We start from the raw sequence: 25,402 nt of genomic DNA, 5'->3' as shown, positions 1-25,402 counted from the left end.
ACCTTTCATGACACATCAATATCAACATGAGGAAAGAGAGAAAATAAATAAATAAAGGGACAGCACTCTTTCTGAGGGAGCGTAGGGGTCACATGCACACGACAACCAATAAGAGCAAACATGCTGGCATCTCAGGGGCGGGGGCCCGGGCTATCATTTAACCCCCACCCCTCATTGTGTCTGTACCGTGCTATCGATACAATATCGGCACGGTATCATAATCGATGATTAGCAAAATCGATACGTATCTATACATTACCAATTACTTAGAACCATGATCTGTTCGAAGAAGAACGATGACAATGAAATGTTGAATTAAAAATTAATTAAATAAAAAAATTAAAGAAAAAACCAAAATAAAATGAATGGAGTAAATAGCGGGAGAGAGAAGAAGCGGATGAGTGCTTTGATTTTTTATTATTTTAATAACAAAAATAGTAAAAAATAGAAGAATGATAGGTTAATTAGATTAGCAAGTTATCAGGTAGAAAGGAAAGGCAATTTGGGTATTTAAAAATATGATGATACAAGGAGATGTAGAAGTTTTCAAGCAAGATAGTTCCAGAAAAGAAGTTGCAGATAAGGTAGTTTTAATAAATATAGACTAAGTATAGATGTAGTGATAGTAATTGCCCCTAAATGAAATTCTCATGAGAAAGCTTACCATTTATGCGTTTTGAGTATGTTGACCAGATGGCCTCGGGTTCGAATTTTTGTTGACTAAAGTACTTTTATAATTACGTGAAAGAGAAGGGAGAAAAAGGTAATTGAATAATGGGTGAACAGCGGACCGCCGACAGAAGGACCGACACCGCCGACCGCGGACGTGAAGGGAACTTATCCAATCGCGTTAAGAACGACGTTGGAGGGATGGAATGATGCTTTAGATTTCTTTCCCCGACTTTCTACGTTTATTTATTGTGTGTTTCGCATTTCGGTGTTCCTACGCTATCAATTAGTCTCTCTCCTCACGCCTTACGCGCTCGCTACCTCCCTCTCTCTCGCAGACGACAGAGGACAAGCTCCTCCTCTCTTCGATTCTTCTTCTCAAAGAACAGAAACATCGTCGTAGTTCGAAGAACTTACAAGAAATCAAGCGAGGATGTCGTGGCAAACTTATGTTGATGACCATCTGATGTGCGACATCGATGGTTCTGGTAGTCATCTCACTCACTCTGCGATCATCGGTCACGACGGCAGCGTTTGGGCCCAAAGCCCCGCTTTCCCTCAGGTTATCTAATTTTCCCCTTATGTTCTGATTTAGATCCAAAAAGATTAGCTTTTTCTTCTTTTTAATTCATGGTTTATTGTATATGCTTGATTCTTTCTTGAACTTCAACTATTAGTGATATTGGACAAAGATCGTTTCGCATGACGTGTTTAATTTTTTTAGCTTATTTTCTCTCAATCTGAATTAGCTTTTTATGTACGAAATAAGATCTTAGATGTCCATGCAGCCATTGGATTCGTTTGTGTCAAATTAGAAGTTAAAATTTTCGATCTGGTATTCTTTTTGCTTTGATTACTTATTTTCGTCTGTTATTCTTCGGGATTGACTTTTAGTTATCCCAATTGTGCAGCATTACATAAGGGTTTTTCTTTTAATTTTACTTAATTTGATAGAACTTTGATTCTTGGGATTCAATCGTTTATCATTTTCATGTTTTTATAATTTATTTACCAAATTTAACTTAAGATATATTGTTTTCTTGAACATGATTAGCCATTGGATTTGCTGCGAATGTCTCTGTTTGTCCTCATGCTTATACAGTAGTGGTGTTATTTTTTTTTAATTATTATAGGTGTCGCTGTTGTTTTATTTGGTTTTGCTACTAGTGTAGTTGTTTCGTATTGATCCTCAAGTTACTGTTTCTGACCTCAATATTATGCATGCTAGTTTCCTTGCGTTTTGAATTGGTCTGTTTAAAGTAAGGTCTGCTGAAAATTCCGAGGGTTCAGGAAGTTTTGAGTCTTTGATCTAGTTTTTGAGCTAAATTCCGTAATTGAGTATGAACATCACTATGTCAAGACTCAAAACTGTTTTCTTTGCATGAATTTTCCCCTTTCCCCCTATCTTTCCTTTTCATCTTTTAGAATTTTGAAGTCCAATTTTACCTAGGCATATGAGTTTTTGATCATGTTGGAATGAAACATAGCATTTGTGTTATGTTTGTTAGGAATTGAATATTAATAGTATACGAGTAGCATTCACTTTGACATGGTTTCCACCCCCCTCTTCTGTTCTTTCCTCTTCCTGTGATTAAGTTTAGTGCGGCTGTTTAACTGGAAAATGTATGACCCATGGAGTATTTCTAAGTGGATGTGTATGTGTTATTTATAGTCACTGTTATTTAATTAGTTGCAAAAAAATTCAGAGAACTGGATTATGTGTGACTTGTTTTTTTGTTTTTAACTGTTGAACCTTCGTACATTGTATTTGTATGTTGTTACAGTTTAAGCCTGAAGAAATTACTGGCATTATGAACGACTTTGCTGAACCTGGAACGCTTGCTCCAACTGGCTTATTCCTTGGTGGCACAAAGTATATGGTGATTCAAGGTGAAGCTGGGGCTGTCATTCGAGGGAAGAAGGTTATATATTGACATCTCACTGTGTCCAGCTTATGGCTTTTAATACATACATGATTACTATCAAAATATGCTTACACCACTATTCTAAAACCCAGATGCACTTATTGATACACCACTCAATAAACACCAACAAGTAACCATCTGTATATTCAAATTACATGTTGGTATTGGTTATATGATGAGTCGTGTGATGTCAAGTGGTAGAAATTCTAGAGATGAGTCAAAGTACAAATTATACATGTTGACCATCCTAATTGCCCATGAAGGGCTTCCGTTGTGGATGGTCAAATGGAAGCTTTGTTGGTAATATTGGCGGCATTTGCATGGCCATCGGTACAGTTCATGGCTCATATCAGTTATGCTGTTGTACCTGAAGTTGGAGATGGTCAGGGCATCAAACATTCTGTTTCGGAGTGATGATTTATTGCGTTCCATATTATGGTTTCTACTGATGGTTGGGAGTTTCGGTACAATGTCGAATCACCTATTTCATTAGCCAAAGACTGAAATCTGTGCTCTTTACATGCCTTTCTTTGATAGTTTTATGCTCACAGCTCGAAAGATTGTATCTCAGGCCCATTTGGTTGTATTTGCTGTCTTAAAAGTAAGGTGTTGATTGGATGGTTACGTTTCATTTCTACTTCTACACTATTTTTGTGCTGTCCATCAAATGACCTACCAGGAACTGGAGAGACCATCTATCTGATGTAGACCTGGTATTTCATGCCCTGGTGCTGCAAATGTGTTTCTGACGCAGGAATTCTTATTAGGTCAACCTTTGCTGGTTGAACTATAAAAAAAAATGTGTATTAGTTGACAAAACCAGATTGATATTAGCCTGCTCGAATATAAGAGCAGTCTTTATTAGCGGCAAATTTTTGAATTTAGAGCATCTCTTTTTGTACTCCAAAATTACAATTGCACATGATCACTGAAAATTACTAATAATCTCACATTTTGCTGTAATTTTGCATTTCCGACACTTATAGCTGTATGACAAACTGTCAGTTCTCCTGCTAGACTGGAGCTTTCTGTCTTCGTTGTAGGGTTTACTTCTGACCATTTTTTTCTTTAACTTGAATTCAGGGCTCTGGTGGTATTACTGTAAAGAAAACCAGTCAGGCTATGATCATTGGAATCTATGATGAACCAGTCACCCCAGGCCAGTGCAACATGATTGTTGAGAGGCTTGGTGATTATCTCATTGATCAGGGTCTTTAGTTGCTTTGGTATGTATCATCAGTATGTACTACAATTCTTTTAGCTTGTACTTCATGAGTTTACCTCTACCTACCTACCATTTTAATGTTTGCAGAGAAATAATATTTACATAGTTTGGGGTCATGGAGCTGTGTGTTGGCACAAAAGTATGTGAGGCTTGGAAGGTGATAGATAATGATCTCTTCCCTATTTTTAGCTGTTTCTGGCTCTGTATTTTCCCTGTAAAAATGGAAGGGATTAAGATGATTTTCGAGTGAGAATGTGACTTGCTATCTATCTGTGGAAGCTGTCTATTAAGGATTTTTTTGGGTTTCGACTGGTGGATGTATTTGATTTGATCCTTATTCTCATGTTTATGCTGCTGTGTGTATGTTCCTAAATTCAGTTCACTAGTGATTGTTGCCTGGTGTCTGTTATTTTGATTTGGCAAAAACTGGGCGTGTGCGTGCCTGCGTGTTGGGTTGGGGTTAGGATACACTAGTATCTCTGTGTCCATCTCTCTTGGTCACATGAAATGTCCTTTGTTATGTCCTTGTATATTTATGCCAGAAGAAGGCACCCCTCTCCCCCTCCTTCCTCCCCATCCCCACTACCACCGCGGTAGTTGTTAGATATCTCGTCCATTGGGCAGATAGGGTAGACCAGAAAAAAGAAAAAATGTCTTTGTTACCCTCCAATGTATTATGCAAGGGGATTTGACCCTACCTCATGGGTGGGCTTTTCTATGTCGCTTGCTCAGACAACTTCCTCCCTTCTTGCATATTCATATCTAGTTAAGGCTCTGTCTTGTTTGATTAGATGGAAAATGTTGTAATGTTTAGAATGAAAAGAAACAAATGCAAAACTTTTCCTTATTTTTTTAGTACGAATATTATTTGGGAATTGGGCACGCCCTTGCAATTGTAACGCCGGGGGGGGGGGGGGGGACTTAACCCATCTTACCCCAACCTGAGGAGCGTCACACTCTTACACCAAACAGCAAGAAAAAAAAAAAAGAAGCCCAAGACCAATTACATTCTAAAGAAGATCGGAAGACCGGTCTTATCCTCCCTAATTATCCTTCGTAATGGCGGGGGAACAAAAAGATTATAGTGGAAAGAGGAACTATCCATAACAACACAAGCTAGGTTAGCTAAAAAAATCCATTGCTTTGTTGTTTTTACGATTGGCAAGCTGAACACTTACTCCTAAAGCATCAACCAAAGCTAGTACCTCATGGAACTCAAACCAGCACCTCGATAGATTTCACAACCGTCTAGAAATACAACTAACAATCGTGGAAGAATTTGAATTAACAACAAAATCATATAGGTTCAAGCTAGCACATAACTGCAGATTGTCTAAAAGAGCCTTCATTTTCGCAACTGTATTTATGCAAAATACCGTAAAAACTAGAGAACGTTGCAACTAATAAGTCATTCCTATCACGAATAATTCCACCCCCACCACTAGCACCTGGGTTTCCTTTGCTAACCCCATCAACATTTAATTTCATCGAATAAAAAGGGGGGCACCAATAAATGGGCATAGGGCGTTTCGCCTTGGTGACAAGAGGCTGTAAGCCAAAACACCTCAAGATAAGATGTCCTTAAAATCAAGGGATCTGTTGGTGAAATTCTTTGGGTATGGGATCTCCCTAATCCACAAGGTAATCTTGGTAATAATAGTGGCAACAACTCTTTTTCTTTCATCATGTCGGCAATTGTTCCTCTCCTTCCAAAGGTCCCATAAAATAAAGATCGAAATGATTAATGTGATGAATTCACAAACACCATATCTTGCTGCTTGAGACTGCCAAAATAAAAATACGGCCCTTGACAACTTGAGTGGGAATCACCTCAACGTCAAGCAAACCGCCAAAGAAATCCCAACCCTTTCTAGCAGTGACCCCAACAATAAAAATATGATTGGAGGTTTCCCTCCAAGGCTCCTTACAAGCTAGGTGAATACCAACTTTCATCAGATTATCATCAGTTGGAACATTCCCATTGAGTAATTGCCAGGCAAAAAAACCTATTTTTGTTGGTTCCAACAATATTATGTTATTAATTCAGAATACTTAGGAACTATGGGAAACTTTTCTTTCATGAAGCATCAGCCACCATCATTAATACCTGACCCCTATAGGACGAAGTCGATGTTGCCCACAACCTATATACGGAACTCCCAACACCGATTAAAGGCATTGGTCAAGGGTGAATCAAGCTTAGGCCAGATTTGGTATGATTTCTATTTTAATTTCGGATAGATTTCATGAAATAGTCAACAACTAGATTTATTAGTCAAAAAATTGAATTTATTTCGATTGTCTCAATATGAAATATTTCAAGAATAAAAAAAATTCATTCGATAGTTCAATTTTTTAGAATAGATTTTCTAAATTTCTTCGAATAATGGTGAGACTATTAGAAGAAGAAGAATAGTGTTTTATTTTTAGTATAAAATTATTACATTGCCCATCAAATTAATCATGGGCTCATTAAATAGCAAGAGTGAAATCAAATGAAATAGAAATTCTGAAATAGCTCCTCAGCTATTTTAGAATTTCTATTCCACTTGATTACTATTCTACTAAAATAAGATACAAAAAAATCAACCAAACAATTTCTAAAATATAAATCACCCCCCGAAATTGAAACAGAAATCATGCCAAATGAGGCCTAGTCCTAGGAATTGTATAAACTTAGATTTTCAACTTCAGTACTTGTGAAGAACATATGAGATTAGAGACAGAGAGACAAGTCTACTGAAGCCATGGAGTGGAAATAGGCTAGTCTATCCTACATGTCAGGGATAGAACCTTTCGGGGGCCTGAGAGTAGTTACATTGTTAATCTCTTTGGGAATGTATGTAGGCGAATGAAACAATCTGAAAATAAGTACTCAAATGGGTAATGTCGTTTACAATAGGAAGAATAGCTGGTGAAGGGGAACGGTTGGATTCTTGAATGTAGGCAATGATCTCTTTATTGTGTGATTCCACCTCAAAGCTGTCAAGGCGTTGGCCCCTGTGGTCTTTCAGAACAAAAAACTTAAGCCTCTTGTGGCTTTATCAGAAACTGGAGACGCATCACTGTTGAGTTTGAAAACTATTGGGATTTAGGGTTTCCATTGTGCCTTAGGCCTCGAAGGGGAGGGATACAAGCAGTACCAGAAAAATATTTGGTTGATGAGACTTCCAAAAGTTTAGAGAGTATGGAGAAGAACTTCTGAGGAGGACCATTGTAAACCTTTTCAAGAACCAATAGAGAGTTCCAGTCCATGATTCATCGTTGCACTGAAGAGTCTTGATTAGAGAAGACCACATAAGAGAGGTGGCAACCGAACCACACGGCCCTTGCAAATGGATATGAGAGCAAATGTGGTCAATCAATTTAGAGGAAGCCCTGCACCTTGGGCATTAGGGTCTATGGGAATCTGACAACGATAGAAAGAAGATCTAGTTGCAAGCCCACCCGCACAAACTTTCCATATGGAACTTCTAATTTTGGGGAGGGTATTGCACAGGGGTGTAAATGAATAGTGGAAATCCGTTTCTGTATCCGTGTTCGTATCCGTTTAGTACTATCTGAATCCGTCCGAAAGCTAAATGGATGCAGATACGGATAGGCTATAGCTATCCGAAAAGCTATATTTATATGTAAATGGATAAAATATCTGATCCGTATCCATATCTGTTTAGCACTATCCAAATCTGTCCAAAAGCTAAAAGAATGCGAATGCGGATATAACACTATTCGAGCCGAATCCAATCCATTTAGATCCCTAGTATTGCATGACCAAATAAGCTTCCACACTTTATCAGTAGTATTCACCCATGGTGACTTCGGTTCCCTCCAAACCCTCCAAGACAACTTTCACAAGGAGGGCTTGATTGTGAAATCTTGAGTCTTTAAAACCCAGTCTCCCCTTTGTATTTTCAACGAATACTTTTCCACGTTATCCAATGAATGTTTTGGGCCTCATCCTTGTTACCCCAAAAGAAGTTTGTCACATCAGAGTTTAGTTTATTATAATGGGTTGCAGAAAGTTTGAAGTGGGTTGAAGTGTACATGGCCATTGAGAGAGCTTTGGTTTTGAGAAGAATTTCCTTTCCAGTTGGCGATAGCAACTGTACGTTACTTCCATCCTTCGACCCGCTTTAAGGACTTGTCATTTATGTTATAGAATTCTGCACTTTTAGAGATGTTGAGGTCGGTAGGTAGACCCAAATAATTATGGGGGTCATCTCCATATGGGACCTTAAGGATGTTAGAGAACCACCGTCTTGATCTTGGAGTAATATTGGGGCTAAAGGTTATAGATGATTTCTTTAGGTTGATGATTTGACCATTAGTTCGACAATAAAGATTTAAATTATCTTTGAGATCTCACTAAGCTTAATTTAAGAAAATATTAAACAATCATCTACAAACAAAAGATGAGAGATTGAAGCTATTCGATTTTTAACCCAAATACCCCGAATCAGCCCTACACTTTTAAGCTTGATATAAAATACGTCTCAAAACATAAGAACAAAGGATAAAAAGGAGTCTGGATCAGGTTCTCATACATTGTTAACTTGACATATGGTTTCCCCTCTCTCTCTCTCTCTCTCTCTCTCTCTCTCCATGACTTTAATGCAATCCATTTTCTTTATTTTTTGTATAAATTATGTTTTATGTTAGATAATATCGATAACATCGATTTAATACATCTCTCTCTCTCTCTCTCTCTTTTGATTTTCGATGTCAAATTGATACAATACCAATACTTATATGATATTGATCCAATAGCGATTCAGTATTGACAATGCGGTATCTAAACTGATATTTTCTTTTATTTTTTGTATAAATTATTTTTATTTTAATTGTCATCAATTCAGATAATATCGATTTAATACCTCTCTCTCTCTCTCTCTCTCTCTCTCTCTCTTTCGATTTTCAAGTTAAATTGATACAATACCAATACTTTTATGATATCGATCCAACAGTGATTTTTACCCTAAAATAAATAAATAAATAAAATCCAATTGTGATTCAGTATCGACAGTGCGGTATCGAACTGATATTGTGACTAGTGTTGATCCATATCGGCGTATCAAAAAAATTGGAAGGGAGAGTCGTTAGCATCCCCAGCCGAATTGTTACAATAGCATATATCGCCAAATCACCACCGTGATGTTATATTCTCAAATCGCCGTACTGTCATCATGGCGCCATATTGCTAAATCGTCATATCAACAAATCACTATTGTGGCACCAAATAGTTGTTTTGATTTCAAATCTCTAAATCATCATATTGTCGCTATGGCATCAAATCTCTAAGTCGCCTCTATGGCGTCAAATCTGTTAATCGCCACTATGACGTCAAATCAAAATCATCATATCATCACCATAATGTCAAATCGCTATATCATCAATCGTCATCATATCGCCGCTAAGACGTTAGATCTCTAAATTGTCATATCGCCATCATAGTGTCAAATCGTCGTCATCGCATCAAATTATCACTATGATATCAATTCTCTAAATCACCAAATTACCACCATGATGCAAAATCGCACAATTGCGCTAAATCGCCGCTATGGCACCAAATCTCTAAATCGCCATCATGGCACCAATTCGCCCTGTCACCAAATCAAATTTTTTTTATCATGCCGATGACCCATATTAGATCAGTATTGATATCAAAATGTTGGCTGAGAGTAATAACATATCTGTCACCGTATCAATATTAGATTACTATCGGCCAAGAGAAAAGATTGAAATCCTAAGAGACAAGAATGGGATGCATTTAATGGCGGGAGAGGGGGAGGGAGAGAGATAGGTTGCATTAAGGGCCAAAGAAAGAGAAACATGTTGCATTAAAGGTGGAAGAAAGAAGAGGTTGAGGAAAGGTAGCCCGTTTATGGGCTGCCTCGTATTAGATTTACAGTGTACGAGAACTTGATCTAGACTCTATAAAAAGAGCTGGGGAGGTACGGTCACCTTGCCGGATTTCACGAGAAAGAGAGATATTGTGTAGCTCACCAAGGTAATGCAATTAATCACCATTTGAACTCATTTAGTACAAAAGCCTAAATGGAAACGCATTTGTTCTACAAAAGTCCACTTAAGGTGATCATATGCTTTTTTCATATCTGATTTGGGGGTCATTAGAATTTTCTTCTTCTTTTTTTTTTTTGTAATGGAAGATCTCATGAGCTATATAGATGTTATCCGAGATGAGTCTTCATAAGACAACAACCATTTACGCTAATGAGATAACGTCAGGAATGATGTGTTGAAGCCAATTAGCTATGAGTTTTGTGATTTACTTTAGATGAAACACTGCATAGGCTAATGGGGCTAAGCAGCTCTGCTATCTCAAGATTATCTACTTTGAGAATGAGGCAAAGTAAAAATTTATTAGCCGATGGAGGGAAGATTCAAGTATGGAAGAAAAAAAAAAAAAAAAGCAGTAACAAAAGCTGTCAATTCCTATTAACAATGTCCCAGAAGTATTGGAAAAAAGACGCCCAGGGGGGGGGGGGGGGGGGAGGGGGAGCCTTCGGAACCGGGGACTTTAAAGGACTCATGGCAAATAAGGCACCTCAGATTTCTTCCAAGTTGAGCAAGCTACAAAGAGATTGGTTCAACTCATTAAGAATAAATGGTTGAATGCATTGTAAAATGAATTGAAGGGTTTAATCATCAACTCCTTACCAAGCGCTGGACCATCCCACCTGGGCCCCACACGTGAAATGACCAACCCCCCCCCCCTGTTTTTGGGGTGGTTTTAAGCGCTGGACCGTCCAGCTCCCGCCAAGGCTTGACAGGAGCTAGGTCCATATGGATGTATTCTTTCTCTCCTTCACTTAATTAGACAAAGTTACAACCTCTACCAAACTACTAGTATCCCTACTACTACTACTACATGCATTCCTCACTAACAAATGAGGTATTTATACTATACCTGTCTGCACAAATCTGAACCAAACTGGGACAGAACTCCCAAGTCCCATTGATGTTTGAATATTAAACAAAATGGAAAATCTCCTCCATGAAAAATTCTTGAAAACCATTGAATTTTGGTATTCTTCTGTCCATCCAAATCTCCAATCTCATGCACCTAAGTCACTTTGCCTTCATCATGGTTGCATGTATTGGCGTGACCAATATGTTTTTCTGAAGAGAGTTTTCTTAAATTTGCATGGTAGAAATGAGTTTGTTAGACCTTTGTACCGACCAATCAGCCAAAATAAAAGTAGGGGGAAGAGGAAAGTTAGAATGAAATACTGACTAAGAATTTAACAGCTCCTCTCCAAAAATCCGAGAGCGAAAATACAGGTCTTTCTTCTCTTATATCTCTCTCTGGTTTTCCTATGACTCTGAGATTTTAACATCCTCCTCTCTCTCTCTTGATGACTAAATATGGAAGTGAAAATGTTCAATAAATGATAGGTCATATGATTGAAATAGGTCGCATATTTGGAGATATGAACAAATCTTAATGAGTTCTCTATCTATACACGTAACTAAAGTGTTTTTTTTATTGGGGAATGAGTACTTTATGGCTACAAGGTTTGCCCTCCAAGGGGTGGTTTTCGGCGGTATAGGGTTCAAAATTTCAAAGGCCTTGACTCTACCCATGGAAATATGTATTGCAAACATAACTCAGAACCATTCTCAATTGCATTGCATACATCGCTTAATGCAATATATACTCCAAATAGACAGCTGAATACAAAAGTGTTACAAAGAGCTCACTGTAACAACACTAGTTAATAACCAAAGTTTAGCCCATTAAATGCTGTTTGCAGTGGCATATACAAGTATCTGTGCATGCTCATACAGATCTACAAACAACCCCATCCCCCAATAATGGAAAACCATGCATGCCATGCTATGATAGTTCTCTGTACTACAAAATTGGGGGGCAGGGATCACAATCGACAAATACAACAGAGATATACAAATATACCTATCACGCGTGTCTGCAGCACCTCGGCAAATTCCTGAGACCCAGGCACTCAAGGCAATTCTAGGAATCATAGAAACAGGAGTATAATTACAAGCAAGCAACCAGGTAACCGTGCAGAAACTCTGTGCACAATTGAGGATGAAACTGAAGTGGTTGATGCTGTCATATTACTTGCAGCACTAGTATTCTTCCTGCATAAAAAATGCAGAACCCATATTGCATTTACGAACAGAAGAATCAAAGAAAGCAGACTTGCATGTGACATCAGAAACACAATTACAGAGTAATCTCAAGTAACGTACCCAGATGTCATGTACACACAGTTATCATAGCCTGCACACAAACATATAAATCAAGTTAGCTGATTCTTACACAAGGCAGGGTTTCCAATTAAAGTGGAGTTCTGTATACGCAATCAAGTAAAATAAATTATAATAATGTTTGACAAGACAAACATGCACAAGGCCACCATTAAACCTCTCCAACTGGAATCAATGGTATCAAAGACCTAATATGTTCAATTAAATGATGAAGAAAGAACTAAACATTTTACAAGATAATTAGAGGAAAAATAATGCAAAATAGATGGCTTTCCTTTCAACTTTTATGCTATATGATAATCCTCTTAAGAGTAAGATACAGTTAACAACATCATAAGAAGCCAGTAAAATGTCAAACAATAAAAGGTTCAAAATCACATCGATTGAGCTTCAATCTGTACCAGGTTTGACAATCAATGAATGAGTAATGTAGACTATATTTCAACCACATGTAAAACGATTTCGTTTTCCAGTAAGAAAACACTATAGAAACAGTAGACTCCAGTTAAGAATGTCAAACAAGAAAAAGGACGCACCAGAGGGTGAGAATCCCAAGGTCAGACAATAGATTGACTTGGCCCATATAAATCCGAGGGCCAGGAGGTAGTCCAGTAAAAAACTGATACTGCTACCATGATCAAGTATATTTGATCAGCTTCCATGAATGAAAACAAGAGAGTGGCTCAGAATCAGACCGTACGGTTTGCTCATGAATGATGGACATCAATCACTAATTGTAGTTAGTGTTAATGAAGTTTTCTAGAGAGGCTAGTTTGTGCAAAGCATTAGGACAACTTCTAGCTAACCGAGTAACTAGTCCTTTCTTTACATGAACTAATAGGAGCTGGAAGACACTCCACACAATGTTATGCATCCTCAAGTCTTAATCACGCCAAAATAGCTCTGTGGCGAAATACACCGATCAAAGATATCAATGAAAATCTGCACTTAATTGGCTAGTTTGACTATATGTGTAACAAAAGAAATGTTGGATCTGCACCAAACTTACTTGGGTTCTTATTAGTTTTCACCCCTGTACCTCCAAAACTGCAAGAAATGTCAGTAGCTCCATTTTGCTGGTAATAACTGTTGAAGGCATATGACGCATGGGAAAGTAATGTATCAGGCTGATAACACGGCTGGCTAGGCTGTATAGCCGAGCAATCCACATTCCCAGCACCACAAGCCCAATCTAAAGCACTCTGCAAGTCCAGCTCTGAAGCAGTAGATGAAGCAATACACCAGGTTCCATTAGAGCTTGTAATGTTTGCCTCCGTAGTCATGTCTACAGCCCCTCTTCCAGTAAAATCCAGGTTATAGATGCTTGTCTGGTCAGGGTAAAATAAGCCCCAGTTCCTCTCAGATTCCAATCCAGGTTTTCTATTCTCATTGAACAATGAAAATATATAGACATCAAGCTCCTCTCCAGGCTTTGCTGGAGTTCCCGTATTATTGATAGCATGGCGAATAAGATTGTTGTTATATTTCTGGGCATTATCGGGAGTTGCAGCTTTCTCCTGAGCTGATCCTTTTGAAGGCCACCCTGTCTCAGTAACCATGATTTTTATCGTTTTGAAATTTAGTGCCATCAGTGCAAAATAGAGAGCATCTATCTGAGCATCAAACATGTTTGTGTAAATCAAACCAGTGTCTGGATCAATAACTTCTGATGATGACTCAAACAGAGCATAATCCAGAGAAACATTATTTGGAGAGTCCCTATAAGCATAGTAAGGATAAATGTCAACCATGAATGGGGACTGATTCTCAGCAAGAAATTCCAGCATAGGTTTCAGGAAGAAGGCAAGGCTGCTATTAAAAGCCCCAGCTGATGGAGGGAATGATCTAGATAAGACCCCAAGTGAATGAGTACTGGAAACTTTAATCTTCTTATGCAGACCAGCTTTTCTGAGAGCGGCAAGGACATTGTGCATAGCAGGTACAACAAGGGCAGAAATATTTGTAGGGCTTTCAGTGACTTCAGCACCTACAGTTATGTATGTAATCTTCGTGGCAGGGTAATAAGGGATGATGCTGTTCTTTAACCATGTATCTACATTGGATTGGAACTGGGAGAATGGCAATAAGTCTAAATTTGAAACTCCAATCATGAGCTCCACTCCAGTGTTGGCAAAGGCCTTGAGAACTTGAATATTTGAATCATAGGTCCTTAAATATTTAATATTGTGTAGTTGAACAAGTTGGGCCACTTTATCAGGGGTGGGTAGGTCATCAGCATTTCTCCCATAGCAGATTCCTATTGTGCTTCCCCTGCAGAGTACTGTCACAGAAACCAACTAGTTCAGAGTCATTTGTAAGATTGAAGAAACATAAAATCCCTACACTAAACAGGGAATCTTCATTTGTTTCCTGTTCCTTTTTTCTTTTTCTTTTTCTTTTTTTTTTGGGGGGGGGGTGTGGGGGGAGGATATGATAGATCAATTTCTGGTATAGGAACAATAATCGTAGATACAACAAAGAATGTAGCTCTTTGCTCCCCTTTTTCAATAGTTCTAGCATCCAACAACAAAATTGAGAAATTAGAAAAATGTTACATATTATTCAAACACTCACCATTGCAACTCTAGGAGCTTATTCAAGCATGTTAGCAAGTGGAACTAGAAAAATGTTACATATTATTCAAACACTCATCATTGCAACTCTAGGAGCTCATTCAAGCATGTTAGCAAGTGGACATAATTCTATGCTTTGCTCCTATGCCAAAAATATTACTCACTCATGCTCATTTCGAAGGAAAAATGTATTACTATCCCAATCCATTGAAAGACTACTAGCAGCTTGGCCAACATTGGTTTCCCCTCCTATTCTGCCATGTGTAGTACCTTTTAGACCCAGGATGGATGACAAGTTGATCTTCTCAGTATCAGAACCCCTCATCAGAGAATGCAATATATCTTTTACTACATTTGCTTTCCAATGCAATGGAAGCTTCTACAGCCCACTTCTTCAAAATGCTTTGAAGTCAATACTGTTCTGATCTATACCTACTTTCAAGCTCTGTCCTGGTTCTGTTTCTCTTCTCACTAGGGCTGCAGACAGGGAGAGTAGGATCAGATATTGGCCTTAAGCTTACCCTTATCCTCTTAGCCGGTAGAGACCTTTTACCCATGCCCTATGGGCAGGTCAGAAATTCCTTTTACCTTTACCCAAGGTTTAAAGTATCGATATCGGGTATCGTATCGGTCGGGTGATTTTAAGAGACGTATCGTATCGTATCGTTTTGGAGATACATATCGAACAATACAAATACACGTAGAAATGGTCAAGATACACATGGAAATACACTTTTGGAACAAAAAACAATATAAATAAGCAATATATAATAGATGTCATGCATAAACACTAAAATGGTGAATAATGTATAACCAAACAAATGCATTAAATTGAAATTGTTATAAAAGATGAGGTTTCTTACATGTTGTAATCGTCTATAGCCATGAAGAGTATTGGATAATGCAAAGGATTATGTTTTAGCACTCCTTGATTTGTTTTTTAGTTTAAAAGTGTGAAAACCAAGATTAAATGCAAGATTTTAGCCTCTTGGTTGAGAGTTTTCCTTCATTTTTTCGTTAGATTAGGAGTTGTATCGAGTATGTGAGTGAAAATGGTTTTTTATGGAATGTATTGATGGTATTGGTACATATCGGTATTATCGAGCCATATCGGCCGATACGTATCGATACATATCGATACGTATTAAACCACCCACAGAACCCTTTACTGGGCTTATCGATGGTATCGATACGTATCGGTCGTATCGTATCGTATTGGCTCTTATCGGTTGATACATTTCGATACAATTCGAGACAGTTTATTTTTTTTTTAAAAAAGGAGACGTATCGGTACGTATCGTATTGTATCGGTCGATACTTTAAACCATGCCCTTACCCTTTATGGTACGGGTGAGAAATGCCATTACTCAATGGGAAACATGTCAGGCAGGTATTCAATACTAATTCACCTAATTTCCTACCAATATATACAAAATATTAGATTATAACCTGCACAAAATCTAATAAACAACCATATGACAACCAAATACACCAACTAATCACTTGTAGGCCAATGTTTTGTGTTCAGTTTATCTAATGGCTATAGTCGTTGGGTATAGGAACGGGTTGAGGGTGGGTTGCCCAAAAAGAATGCAGGCTGAGCTAAACAAAACATATGTATAATATATGTAGGGAAAAATATCTCTGAGCCGCCGGGGCCCATGCCCCCTGCCCCCCCCCCCCCACAGATAATTTTTTTATTTGTTCATCTTTCCTCAAAAAAAATTATTTAAATTATTCTGTGAGGAGGTGTAGGATACCCTGGCTGTTCAGAGAACCCTTGTCCATATAAGTATTATGCATAGCATACAAGGTCGGATACCTCTTACTCATACCCTCCCTACCCTTACCCTCCCCCCCCCCCTAACGCAAGATGGTATAAAATCCTTGCTTTTACCCTCCAAATGAGGGTCAGATAAGGTGGGTAAGACGGGTTTCACTTACAGACCTACTTCTGACGGATGAGTTTGCATTGCATCCGATGGACCATCTTATGTAGGAAACAATGGGCTATATTCGCATCATGGTATATTTCTGTTTCGAAATCACATGCAAATTGAGGGATTCTTTAATGTATTGGTTCTCACCGAAATGGATCATATTTCAGCGCCATTTCAACCATTTGGTGGTACACATTTTGGTGCCATTTTTGGCCATTTCGATGGTATATTTCAGTTTCGACAAGGGTCAAATTCCCAGTCAAAATCAAAATCTTGACCTTTTTCTCATTTCTGGTTTAGCAAACTATGAGAAAAACAAGACAAAATGAATCATAGTTAACATATTTTCAGATGGATATTGCTGCAAAAAAACTCCCCACTCAGTAAGCTTGCATTGAAGAATAATATGTGTTCATAGCAAAAGAAATGGATCATATGATGAACTCGACAGAGGAAAGCCTGCCCCTCATAAACAAAAGTCAAGTCAATCATGCTCAGCCCACCAGCAGATTGATTTGACTTTGAATGACTTTGAGACATTAAAAAGGAGGTCAAAACAAATTATCTATTTGAGGTTTTGAGCCAGAAAGCTTATCCCTCCCTTTCACTCCAACAAAAAGAAAAAGACACTGAACAGCCACTGTAAACATGATGATAAAACATAAATACTTGGGGCCAATCCCGATCCGCCACGTGGCATGGCATGAAGAGAGGACAACCTGGACTCGGCTACATCAAGACTCATCCGCTAGACTTAAGAGGAAGAGACCCAGTAGGTCACTCAAGGACCAAGGACACTACACGAGTTGGCAATGGCATCACCACCCGGATTTACATCATCCTACCGGTAAAGGGATCTTATCCCAAAGGAATGCACCTTATCTATGCATGACTCTCATGGATCTTGTCCAACACTTGAGGAGCACGCATGTCTATCTGCAAGGGAACTCCTTCCCTACCCGGACTCTACCTCCCAAGAAGAGGAGATCTACTACGTGATGGACTCTCCTACCAAGGAAGCCTACCACCAACTTCCTGGACTCTCCACACCGTCATATTCAGCTATAAATACCCAGATATTCTACCCCATTGACCGATCTTGAATTCCAGTAATTCATTTGTTGTTGAGAGAGATCTAACTTAGGCAACGAAGAGTGCCAGGCCAGAACCACACCAGTTCTCCCTTGTCCCTGATGTCCTTTTGCAAGTTGCGGCACCCGACGAACCACCCGGCGATTTCTTGACGCAACAGATTGGCGCCGTCTGTGGGAACGACGCTAGCCAACATATCTACTAGCTTGCTTCCTCAAGTATTGAATGGCACCACGGGGTAAGAAGGCCGCGTCCTCTACCAATGCTGCAAGGGAGAGCAATGGGACACCACCACCGGAGAGCCAATAATCATGAATTCCAAGAGATGGAGAACCCGGAGAACGAGCACATCGACATAGTCAATCTCAATAATGAAGAAGCCGTGGAGGCAGTACCTGACCTGAACACGCCAGCAACTGTAGGTCAGATCAATGACTTATAGCGACAGATCCTCCAGGACCAAAGACTCTTTTGAGACTATCTGAGGCAGCGGGTGACGTCCCGCAGCAGGAGGGCGTTGCCACCACCAAGGACAGAGCCAATCCCTCGACAGGATGGTGGGAATCGAAACTCTCAGTGGTGGCAGGCAGAGGAGAAAAGTAACATGGCCGGAAGGCAGAAAGGGCCATGCCACTCATAAGGGACAGATCTCCGATACTGTCATAATCTTTTAGGAGGTGCCGGTCAGGTCCACCATCAGAAATCGAAAAATAGCAAGGGACTGGAATGGCTTGCACCAGACCAAACTGGCGAGCCAGGAATTGAGGATTGTAAGGCTCGGTGCTACAGAGAAACACCCAGTAGTGGAGGTCTCGGCATGTAAGGAAGGACCCCAAAGATCTCCATGCTCGAGTGGGTCAGCAATACCTTCACCTAGCCAGTCAGGTAAACTTTTGGAAGAGTGAAATGGAGTAAAAGAAGCTGAAGGATGAATATCCTTGAGATTAAAGAAAAAAGTGAAACAATCTATGAGGGATTGCGCCACCGGTGGGCGAAGCAATTTAAAGCCAACGGCGGGGAAATCATTAGTCAGTGGAGAAGGACTGATCTCAAGAAAGTAAGCGCTCAACCACAATTGCAGAACCCAGAAAGGGCCTCCGCCATGAGCAAAACCAGACTCTACAAGGTCATTACAACCTCGATACAGGGAAGAAAGTACAAAAGCAGCAAAATTAACAGGTCGATCAGCAGCTAGGGTATTCGCAAGACCGAGGTAAGCTTTGGTGATCTTGTCGGCCCGAGTACAGATAAGGCAACAACAGATCCAAGAAAGAAGGCTATATACTCTTGCTTGTTCACTGAACCACTTTGTTTCCGATATTGGGAAAGATAAGAGGTGTAGCTGGCATTTTTGGTAAGGTTCAAATCCTAGTCTACCCGAGAGCAGTCGGAGCTGCCGTTGATCTCCTCCCCTGCGGCCTTAAGACCCAGGAGGGCTCCCACGTCAAGAAGAGTAGGGCTGAGGGTGTCAATTGGGACAGTTCCCGGTATTTGGGAAGGGATGGTACCGGTACCGGTACCAAAAGTGCCAATCCCAGTACCGTCCCATTTAGTTAACGGGACCAAACCTAGATCCCAGTCCCGATTACTAACGGGATGAGACAGTACCAGGTCTTAAACAGTTCTAGGCACTGTAGAAAAAGGGAGAAGAAGTTTAATTTTTTCTAACAAGGCAGGTTTACTAGTGTTGTGGAATTTTTTCACTATCATGAAATCTAAGTTGTCTACTGCTTTTTGTAAAGCAACTTAAATTATGAAATCATAGTTTTACTTCTTTAAACTCCCTAAGATCACATGTAATAAGCTTCTCATTTTTTTAAATCTAGAGAAGTCCTACAAAATGGAAGAATCCCGTTGCGTTTCCTCTTTGATTTTCCCAAACAAAACTCTATTCATCACACATGTCACATGGTAGTATGGTACAAAGTACGAAGTGCAAAAAGGAAGAACCTGGTAGATGTAGTTGGTCGACGGAGGAGGGAGGAGGGAGGAGGGAGTAGCACTGTAGCAAATTCTGTGAGGAGAGAGTTCAAGCTACGGCTATTGACCTGTTGTTCCTCTTCGTATTCAAAAGGCAATTAGTGAAACCCTAATGAGTCGTAATTCTTATACCCTTTTTTTTTCTTTAAAAAATATCTTATATACCCTTTCTTTTTATACGGTACTAGTAGTTTCGGTACCATCCGGTACCTAATTGGTATTTCGGTACTGGTACCGTTGGGAATCCCGTCCCAGAACCATCCCGTCCCATTTATCATTTGGTACCAAAATCAGAAACCAGTACCGTCCCATTTACTATTGGGACGGTTCCTGGTTCCGGTCCCAAATTGACACCCTTAAGTAGGGCTCATCATCCCACAACTAAAATGAAAGGAGTTGGTCGAACGGGACCAAAAATGGAGAGCGGCGTGAAGAACATCAGCGTCGTAGGGATAGTGGACGGTTGACATGTGAATGGCATCATAAATGCCAAGCTCCCTCCAGGACTTTTCTTTAACGGATGACATCCTTTTCACCCAGTCATTCCACTCAGTGTACCTGCCAGCCCAATGTCGTTTTACAACAGCAGGCTCATACTTCAAGGTGGTAGGAATGCCCCGTCGAAACAAAGGACGGTCGGCTAGGTGAGATGGGAAGTCTCTGATGGATTGAGTGGCTGAGAGGTCTTCGAAGATTGGACCTAAAACAAAGTGGCCGGAACGAGGAATAAGTACCTCCAAATTCACGGCAGGATACAAACCAGCGCCTCTCCTGGAGACAGTCGGCTATAGTTTGGGAACCACCGGCATCTTCCTTTGGGCTCATCTTTTCCTTCAAGTTGCAAAGAATCGGAGCGTAAGTCGTGATGATCCAAAGAAGAAGACGAAAGGGCAGAGGAGAAGATGAGAGGTTGTTGCGCAACTGGAGACGTTGAGGGGTTTAAGAAGGGTTTCTTTTTGAAACTCAAAAGAAGGAATGATGACTGCTTTGGGAAACGGTGAGGCTATCCCAAAGGGCGCGAGCGCCTGATCACGATTGGGCCGCATGTCCAGGCCAGAGTTTTTACAGGAGTTTCAATCACATCAGTTTACGGCGCGGCGCGTCAGAAGATATTTTTGAGCAAAACTGGAGCAGGCACGAGTTCCGAGGGCTCCCTCAATCAACCTCCCAACTCGTAAGGAGCATTGTTTACACCCAAATTTCGCTCCACTCCTTCACTGCCAAATGGAGGCACTTGGCCATGGGGTGACTCGACCAAGTGGATTAACCAAGGCACCATGGCACCTTCCGGTCAAGGTTGGGGTCTCGACCAAACGGTTAGCATCAATGACAGTTTTTAGCAGTTAAGACTTGGATGATGTGCTAACCCGAACATGGCGGGGATGGTGGCCGATGAATAAGGAGACCGTTTCTTATGGTTACCCTTACCGTATAAAATAAGCAGGAAGAGCAAGAAAGAGGGATCAATCAAACACATATCAAAACCTGCATTTACCTATCTTTACTTTCCTTTATTGTTTTTCTTTCCTTTTCAATGATGGTGTGAACCTAAGGTTTCTTCTATTTTGCTTTATCCACCCTTATGATTTGCACTGTAAATTGTTCACTACGAGTGATTTGAAGTGCAATTACAGTCCATTTTCAAGTCACTCTGTTTTGTTATCTTTGAGAAGTCCTCAGAATACCGGGGCGCAAGTAGAACTCTAGGTCGCTGCAAGGCAATAGGGTGTCTTATTCTCATTCTGGCCACCCCTCGCTAGCTGAAGGATTTTTGGCACAACAATTGTGCTCAACAGAAACTTGTGCATTTGCATGGTGCACATTCTACCAAGAGAAGTACGTGGTTCTGCATCCTCCATACTCTCCAATTCCCCTTCCTTCCCAAGTGGCACTATAGAATGAATTAATTGTGTCTTGATATCTTTACTGGAAAGAAGATATGGATTTGACTCGTACATATTTCAGAATCCAGCCCCCAAAAGGAAAAAAGGATAGACCAAGGTTTTCAATACAAAGTAAGCTCATAGATCCAAGGTTTTTCAAAAGCGATGTTTTTCTCCTCATCTTGAATTCCAGAAAAATAAAACAGGTCAATCTTCATTTTGACCATCAAATAAAACTAGGATATGGTAATGTTAACGCAAACACCAAAAAACACGAAGAAACAAAACAGATTCATGCAAAGATGACACAGAGATTTGAAGTGGTTCACACACCAATGTGATGTGCTACATCCATGGGCAAAGCTGAAGATGATTCACTATGCAATGGAAGAAAAAGTAAAAGCGGAGATATTTCAAGAACACCAAAAGTTGAAGCAAGAACTGTCCCCAGAAAACCCTAACTCAAATATCCCGAATCTCATTTCTCTCTTGCACAACAAGACAATAAAACAAAGAAATACCCACTATTTTGTGCTAAAAATGTAAAGTAGATTATGGGAAGTAAAATATTTCCCTTGCTTTATTTTACTTGCAAGCATTTCAATCAAATCAAACAGAGCCTTGAGGGTAGAAAAATACAATAATAAGATGAAGGCATGGAATTGTAGTCACATATTCTATTCCCATCACCCATTCTTCTTGGGCTAATTGTGCCTCATATGATCTCTCACCAATTCATCTGAGGTTTGGACATTCAACATATGTGTCAACATTTTAGAGATCATGATCAGTTTGGTAGAACAATAGTACCTCATATTATTTTGGCAGAACAATGATCTCTGCAAACATTATGGTGAGTTCTTAAGCATCATGCTTTACCATCATTCAAATTGTACTAGATGCCTTAGAGTACATAGGTTCTATGAACACAATATCTTTTTTGAGATCTCAATTGCCACATGGTCCTTGTATTTCTACACTGTTTTATACTGATTTCCATGTGTTTTGTGCTGTTTTCTTTATGGTTGATTGGCAGACAGATTAAGGCACAAACTAGACATGCTAAATGCATTATGATTCTGAACTAATAAACATGAGCAGTATGATTCTGAACATGACTTGAGACACCAGCTCCAAAACAATCAAGTAATAGGATATAACACTCAGCATGGACTGACCCCAGGAGTCTGGACGGTCACAGCGCAGCAGTCAGGTGAGATTAGATGAACTAAGTTTAAGCATATTGTTGTTAAAAGATGCTAATGAAGACTATTGAGATTGATGAAACTTATCTGTTAAAGGAAAGCGCTTTGCTCCAGAATATCCAAATGAATCAAACTGGGATGACTAAGACTGAGGCGTACCAACGGGCACTTTCCTTAAGACCATAGACACTCGCAATTAATGCAACTGGATGTATGCAAATTGATCTCCAAGATACAACAGCCTAATGGCTTCCAGCAGTAGTGGTGCACTCCCTTACTACAAACCCCTTCGAGTTCTATAGGGTTGTGCTCAGACTCGTAAAACGAGAATACATAAGAAAGTGTTTAACGAGAAAATGGAGGTGTAGATGTATGAGAACTCATACAAATAGAGAGAGAATGTAGTGAGAACTTATCACTTCAGAATATCACCCACAAACCCAGGGACGACTTCTATTTATAAAGAAAAGAAATCCTTTGAAAGTACCTCTACAAAAAGAGGTAACTTTCAGAAAATATGGCTGTTATCGACACCACATGCAAGCTGGCCGACACCGCTTCACGTGTGGCCAACGTCAACAACCAAATGACGCTGGTTACCTCCCTGCCAACTTCGGCCAGAAAGGCCTATGCGCCGGACAGAGAGCAAGTCATGTCGGTTTAGTCTTTGAAACACACCGACATGTGGTGTGTTTTGTCCGGCACTAAACAACCACTTGTCAACATCAGGTAGAACCCAAACGATGCCAGTATGAGTGTTGTTGAACTCAGTAATGACTTATCCGACATCGGTCAAAGAGAAACGGATTTAAATTTGGCTTAGAGCAAAAAATTATATTTTATATATCAAAGCCCTGCCTCAACCCGGCCCGGCCTAGCACACACATTCACGTGTTTGTGAAAAGCAACCCAGACCAACCCCAAACATGAAGGAGGAGTCGAGGAGAGTTACCTCTCTTCAAGGAACCATACCCTTAGATTCCCATTCTTACTTATTAACCACTTGACATCCTCTCCCACTTCCAAAACTAAACTTCTCACAAAAAAAGAGCTTCTCTCAAAAGCAACACCAAAATCCAAAAACAAGTGGGAGGAAAAACACACAACCAAAATTTTCAAAACCATCAAAAGTATTTTGAAACTTCTTTTAATAAAACATTTTCCAACACATATCAACAAAGATACCAGAAGAAAATATACAGAACTGTGATGACAACAAAAAGAATACTGCCTGCACGAAGATGTATGATTCCAAGTTTCTTACCACTCAATCTGATGATTCCAATACTGAAAACAAACAAGCCCACACAAAAATAATGAGTAATTTGATGGCACCAATGCAAAGTCACACCCAGCAGAGTTCTTAGCATTACACACTACAGCTATAAACTTAAGAAGTAATGCACAAAACCTACAAATTTCAGCATCCAAAGCATGTTCTGCCAAAACACTTTTAACTGACTTTAAAAAAAAAGATGAATAACCTAAGAATAATCAGACCAACTTTTCTTTTTACATTTTCAAAATGCAGCCAAGACTAGACATCCATCCTTCAACTTCAATAGCAGTGTGGCATAAGAGAACTTTTGAACACAGAAGATGACAGGTAAAACCTAAATAGGAGAGAGAACAGCAGAAATGTAGTTTTCAGAAACACAAAAATCAAGCGTCAGGGACAAGCAAGTTAGAGACGAAAAATGAAAAGACGCAATTAGCCCAAGAAGCTCCAAGACAGTCACTGAAAGAGACATCCTTTCCCCTTTTGAAATGGAAATGAGCTATTTAAACCAAGAAAGATATCAAATGGCATATGGAAGGTAAACCCACTTCGAAATAACTACCGAAGCTCCAAAAAACAAAAAATACCCAAAAAATCTGGGTTTTTCTTCCTTAGAGGGTGGAGATGGGGGTGAGGGTGGATAAGAGAAAATGTAGATTAAAAGGAAATGCACTGAGAGAAAGTGAGTTTAGACGATCTGAAATGCAACACTGACCTGCGAATAAAGGGAGAAGTAGTAGTAGTAGCAGGAGATTAATCGCAGAGATAAAGTCAGGACTCCTCGCCATTGTTCCTCCCCTCCACACTTTCAGTCCTTCACTCATTGAGCTTCTTCTCGACCTTTTACTGGTTCACACTTTTTCTTTTTAACCTTCTTGCTTACGTGGGTTATGATTGTAACGTTATTTTCTTGGCCTTTTCATTGATTACCTCCGAGTCACAGTGTTGTCTGTAGTAGGGAGGAGTGAGGAGTGAGGAAAGGGAACAAAGAAAGGGACGAAGGAGAGGACTGTGTTGTGTCGTACTCGTAAGCATTGGAATCGGACGTAAGATTGAGTTATGAAATTGGGTTAAGAGGAGTGCGCCTCGATTCCGCAGCTCAACAATGTCTGTTCTCTGTTTTGTTCTGAATTCTGTTCAACTCAGGGTGTGTTCAATACATTCCATTACACCCCATACCTACACAACAACGGTCAAGAAATTAAATGAAAGATCTCTAAAATGACAATGACGGCTCATGTCAATCCCTTAAATTTAACATATTCTTTGTTTAATATGTTTGGCTCCACTCTAGACCCACTAGGCTCAATCCCCCAAGGTCCCCAACGGCCCAACCCAATCTGGTCTCTGCTCCATTTATATGAGAAAAATATAC

General features: G+C 39.7%; 2 protein-coding genes across 5 annotated transcripts; one reads left to right on the top strand and one right to left on the bottom strand.

Moving 5' to 3' along the window:
- Window positions 1–954: 954 nt before the first annotated feature.
- Window positions 955–4,224, top strand: LOC122669213 (profilin). Its single transcript, XM_043865914.1, has 4 exons — window positions 955–1,231; window positions 2,454–2,591; window positions 3,678–3,820; window positions 3,907–4,224. Exons 1-3 carry the CDS (start codon window positions 1,103–1,105, stop codon window positions 3,810–3,812), a joined length of 402 nt encoding a protein of 133 aa, XP_043721849.1. The 5' UTR covers window positions 955–1,102; the 3' UTR covers window positions 3,813–3,820; window positions 3,907–4,224.
- A 7,300-nt stretch (window positions 4,225–11,524) lies between these two features.
- LOC122669209 (glucan endo-1,3-beta-glucosidase 13-like) lies at window positions 11,525–24,935 on the bottom strand. Of its 4 annotated transcripts, none has more exons than XM_043865907.1 (4): window positions 24,743–24,934; window positions 13,085–14,356; window positions 12,058–12,088; window positions 11,525–11,952 (listed from the first exon to the last, which is right to left on the bottom strand). In XM_043865907.1, the coding sequence occupies exons 1-4, from the start codon at window positions 24,849–24,851 to the stop codon at window positions 11,823–11,825; spliced, it is 1,542 nt and encodes a 513-aa protein (XP_043721842.1). In that variant the 5' UTR covers window positions 24,852–24,934; the 3' UTR covers window positions 11,525–11,822. The 4 variants fall into 4 exon arrangements, with proteins under 4 accessions (XP_043721842.1, XP_043721843.1, XP_043721844.1 ...); XM_043865908.1 differs by having other exon boundaries at window positions 11,525–11,949; window positions 24,743–24,933; XM_043865909.1 differs by having other exon boundaries at window positions 11,525–11,946; window positions 24,743–24,933.
- Window positions 24,936–25,402: the final 467 nt, after the last annotated feature.

Source organism: Telopea speciosissima, chromosome 7 (assembly GCF_018873765.1).
Source record: "Telopea speciosissima isolate NSW1024214 ecotype Mountain lineage chromosome 7, Tspe_v1, whole genome shotgun sequence".
In the NCBI taxonomy this organism is placed as follows: Eukaryota; Viridiplantae; Streptophyta; class Magnoliopsida; order Proteales; family Proteaceae; genus Telopea; species Telopea speciosissima.
This window is presented reverse-complemented; position numbering and strand designations above follow the sequence as displayed.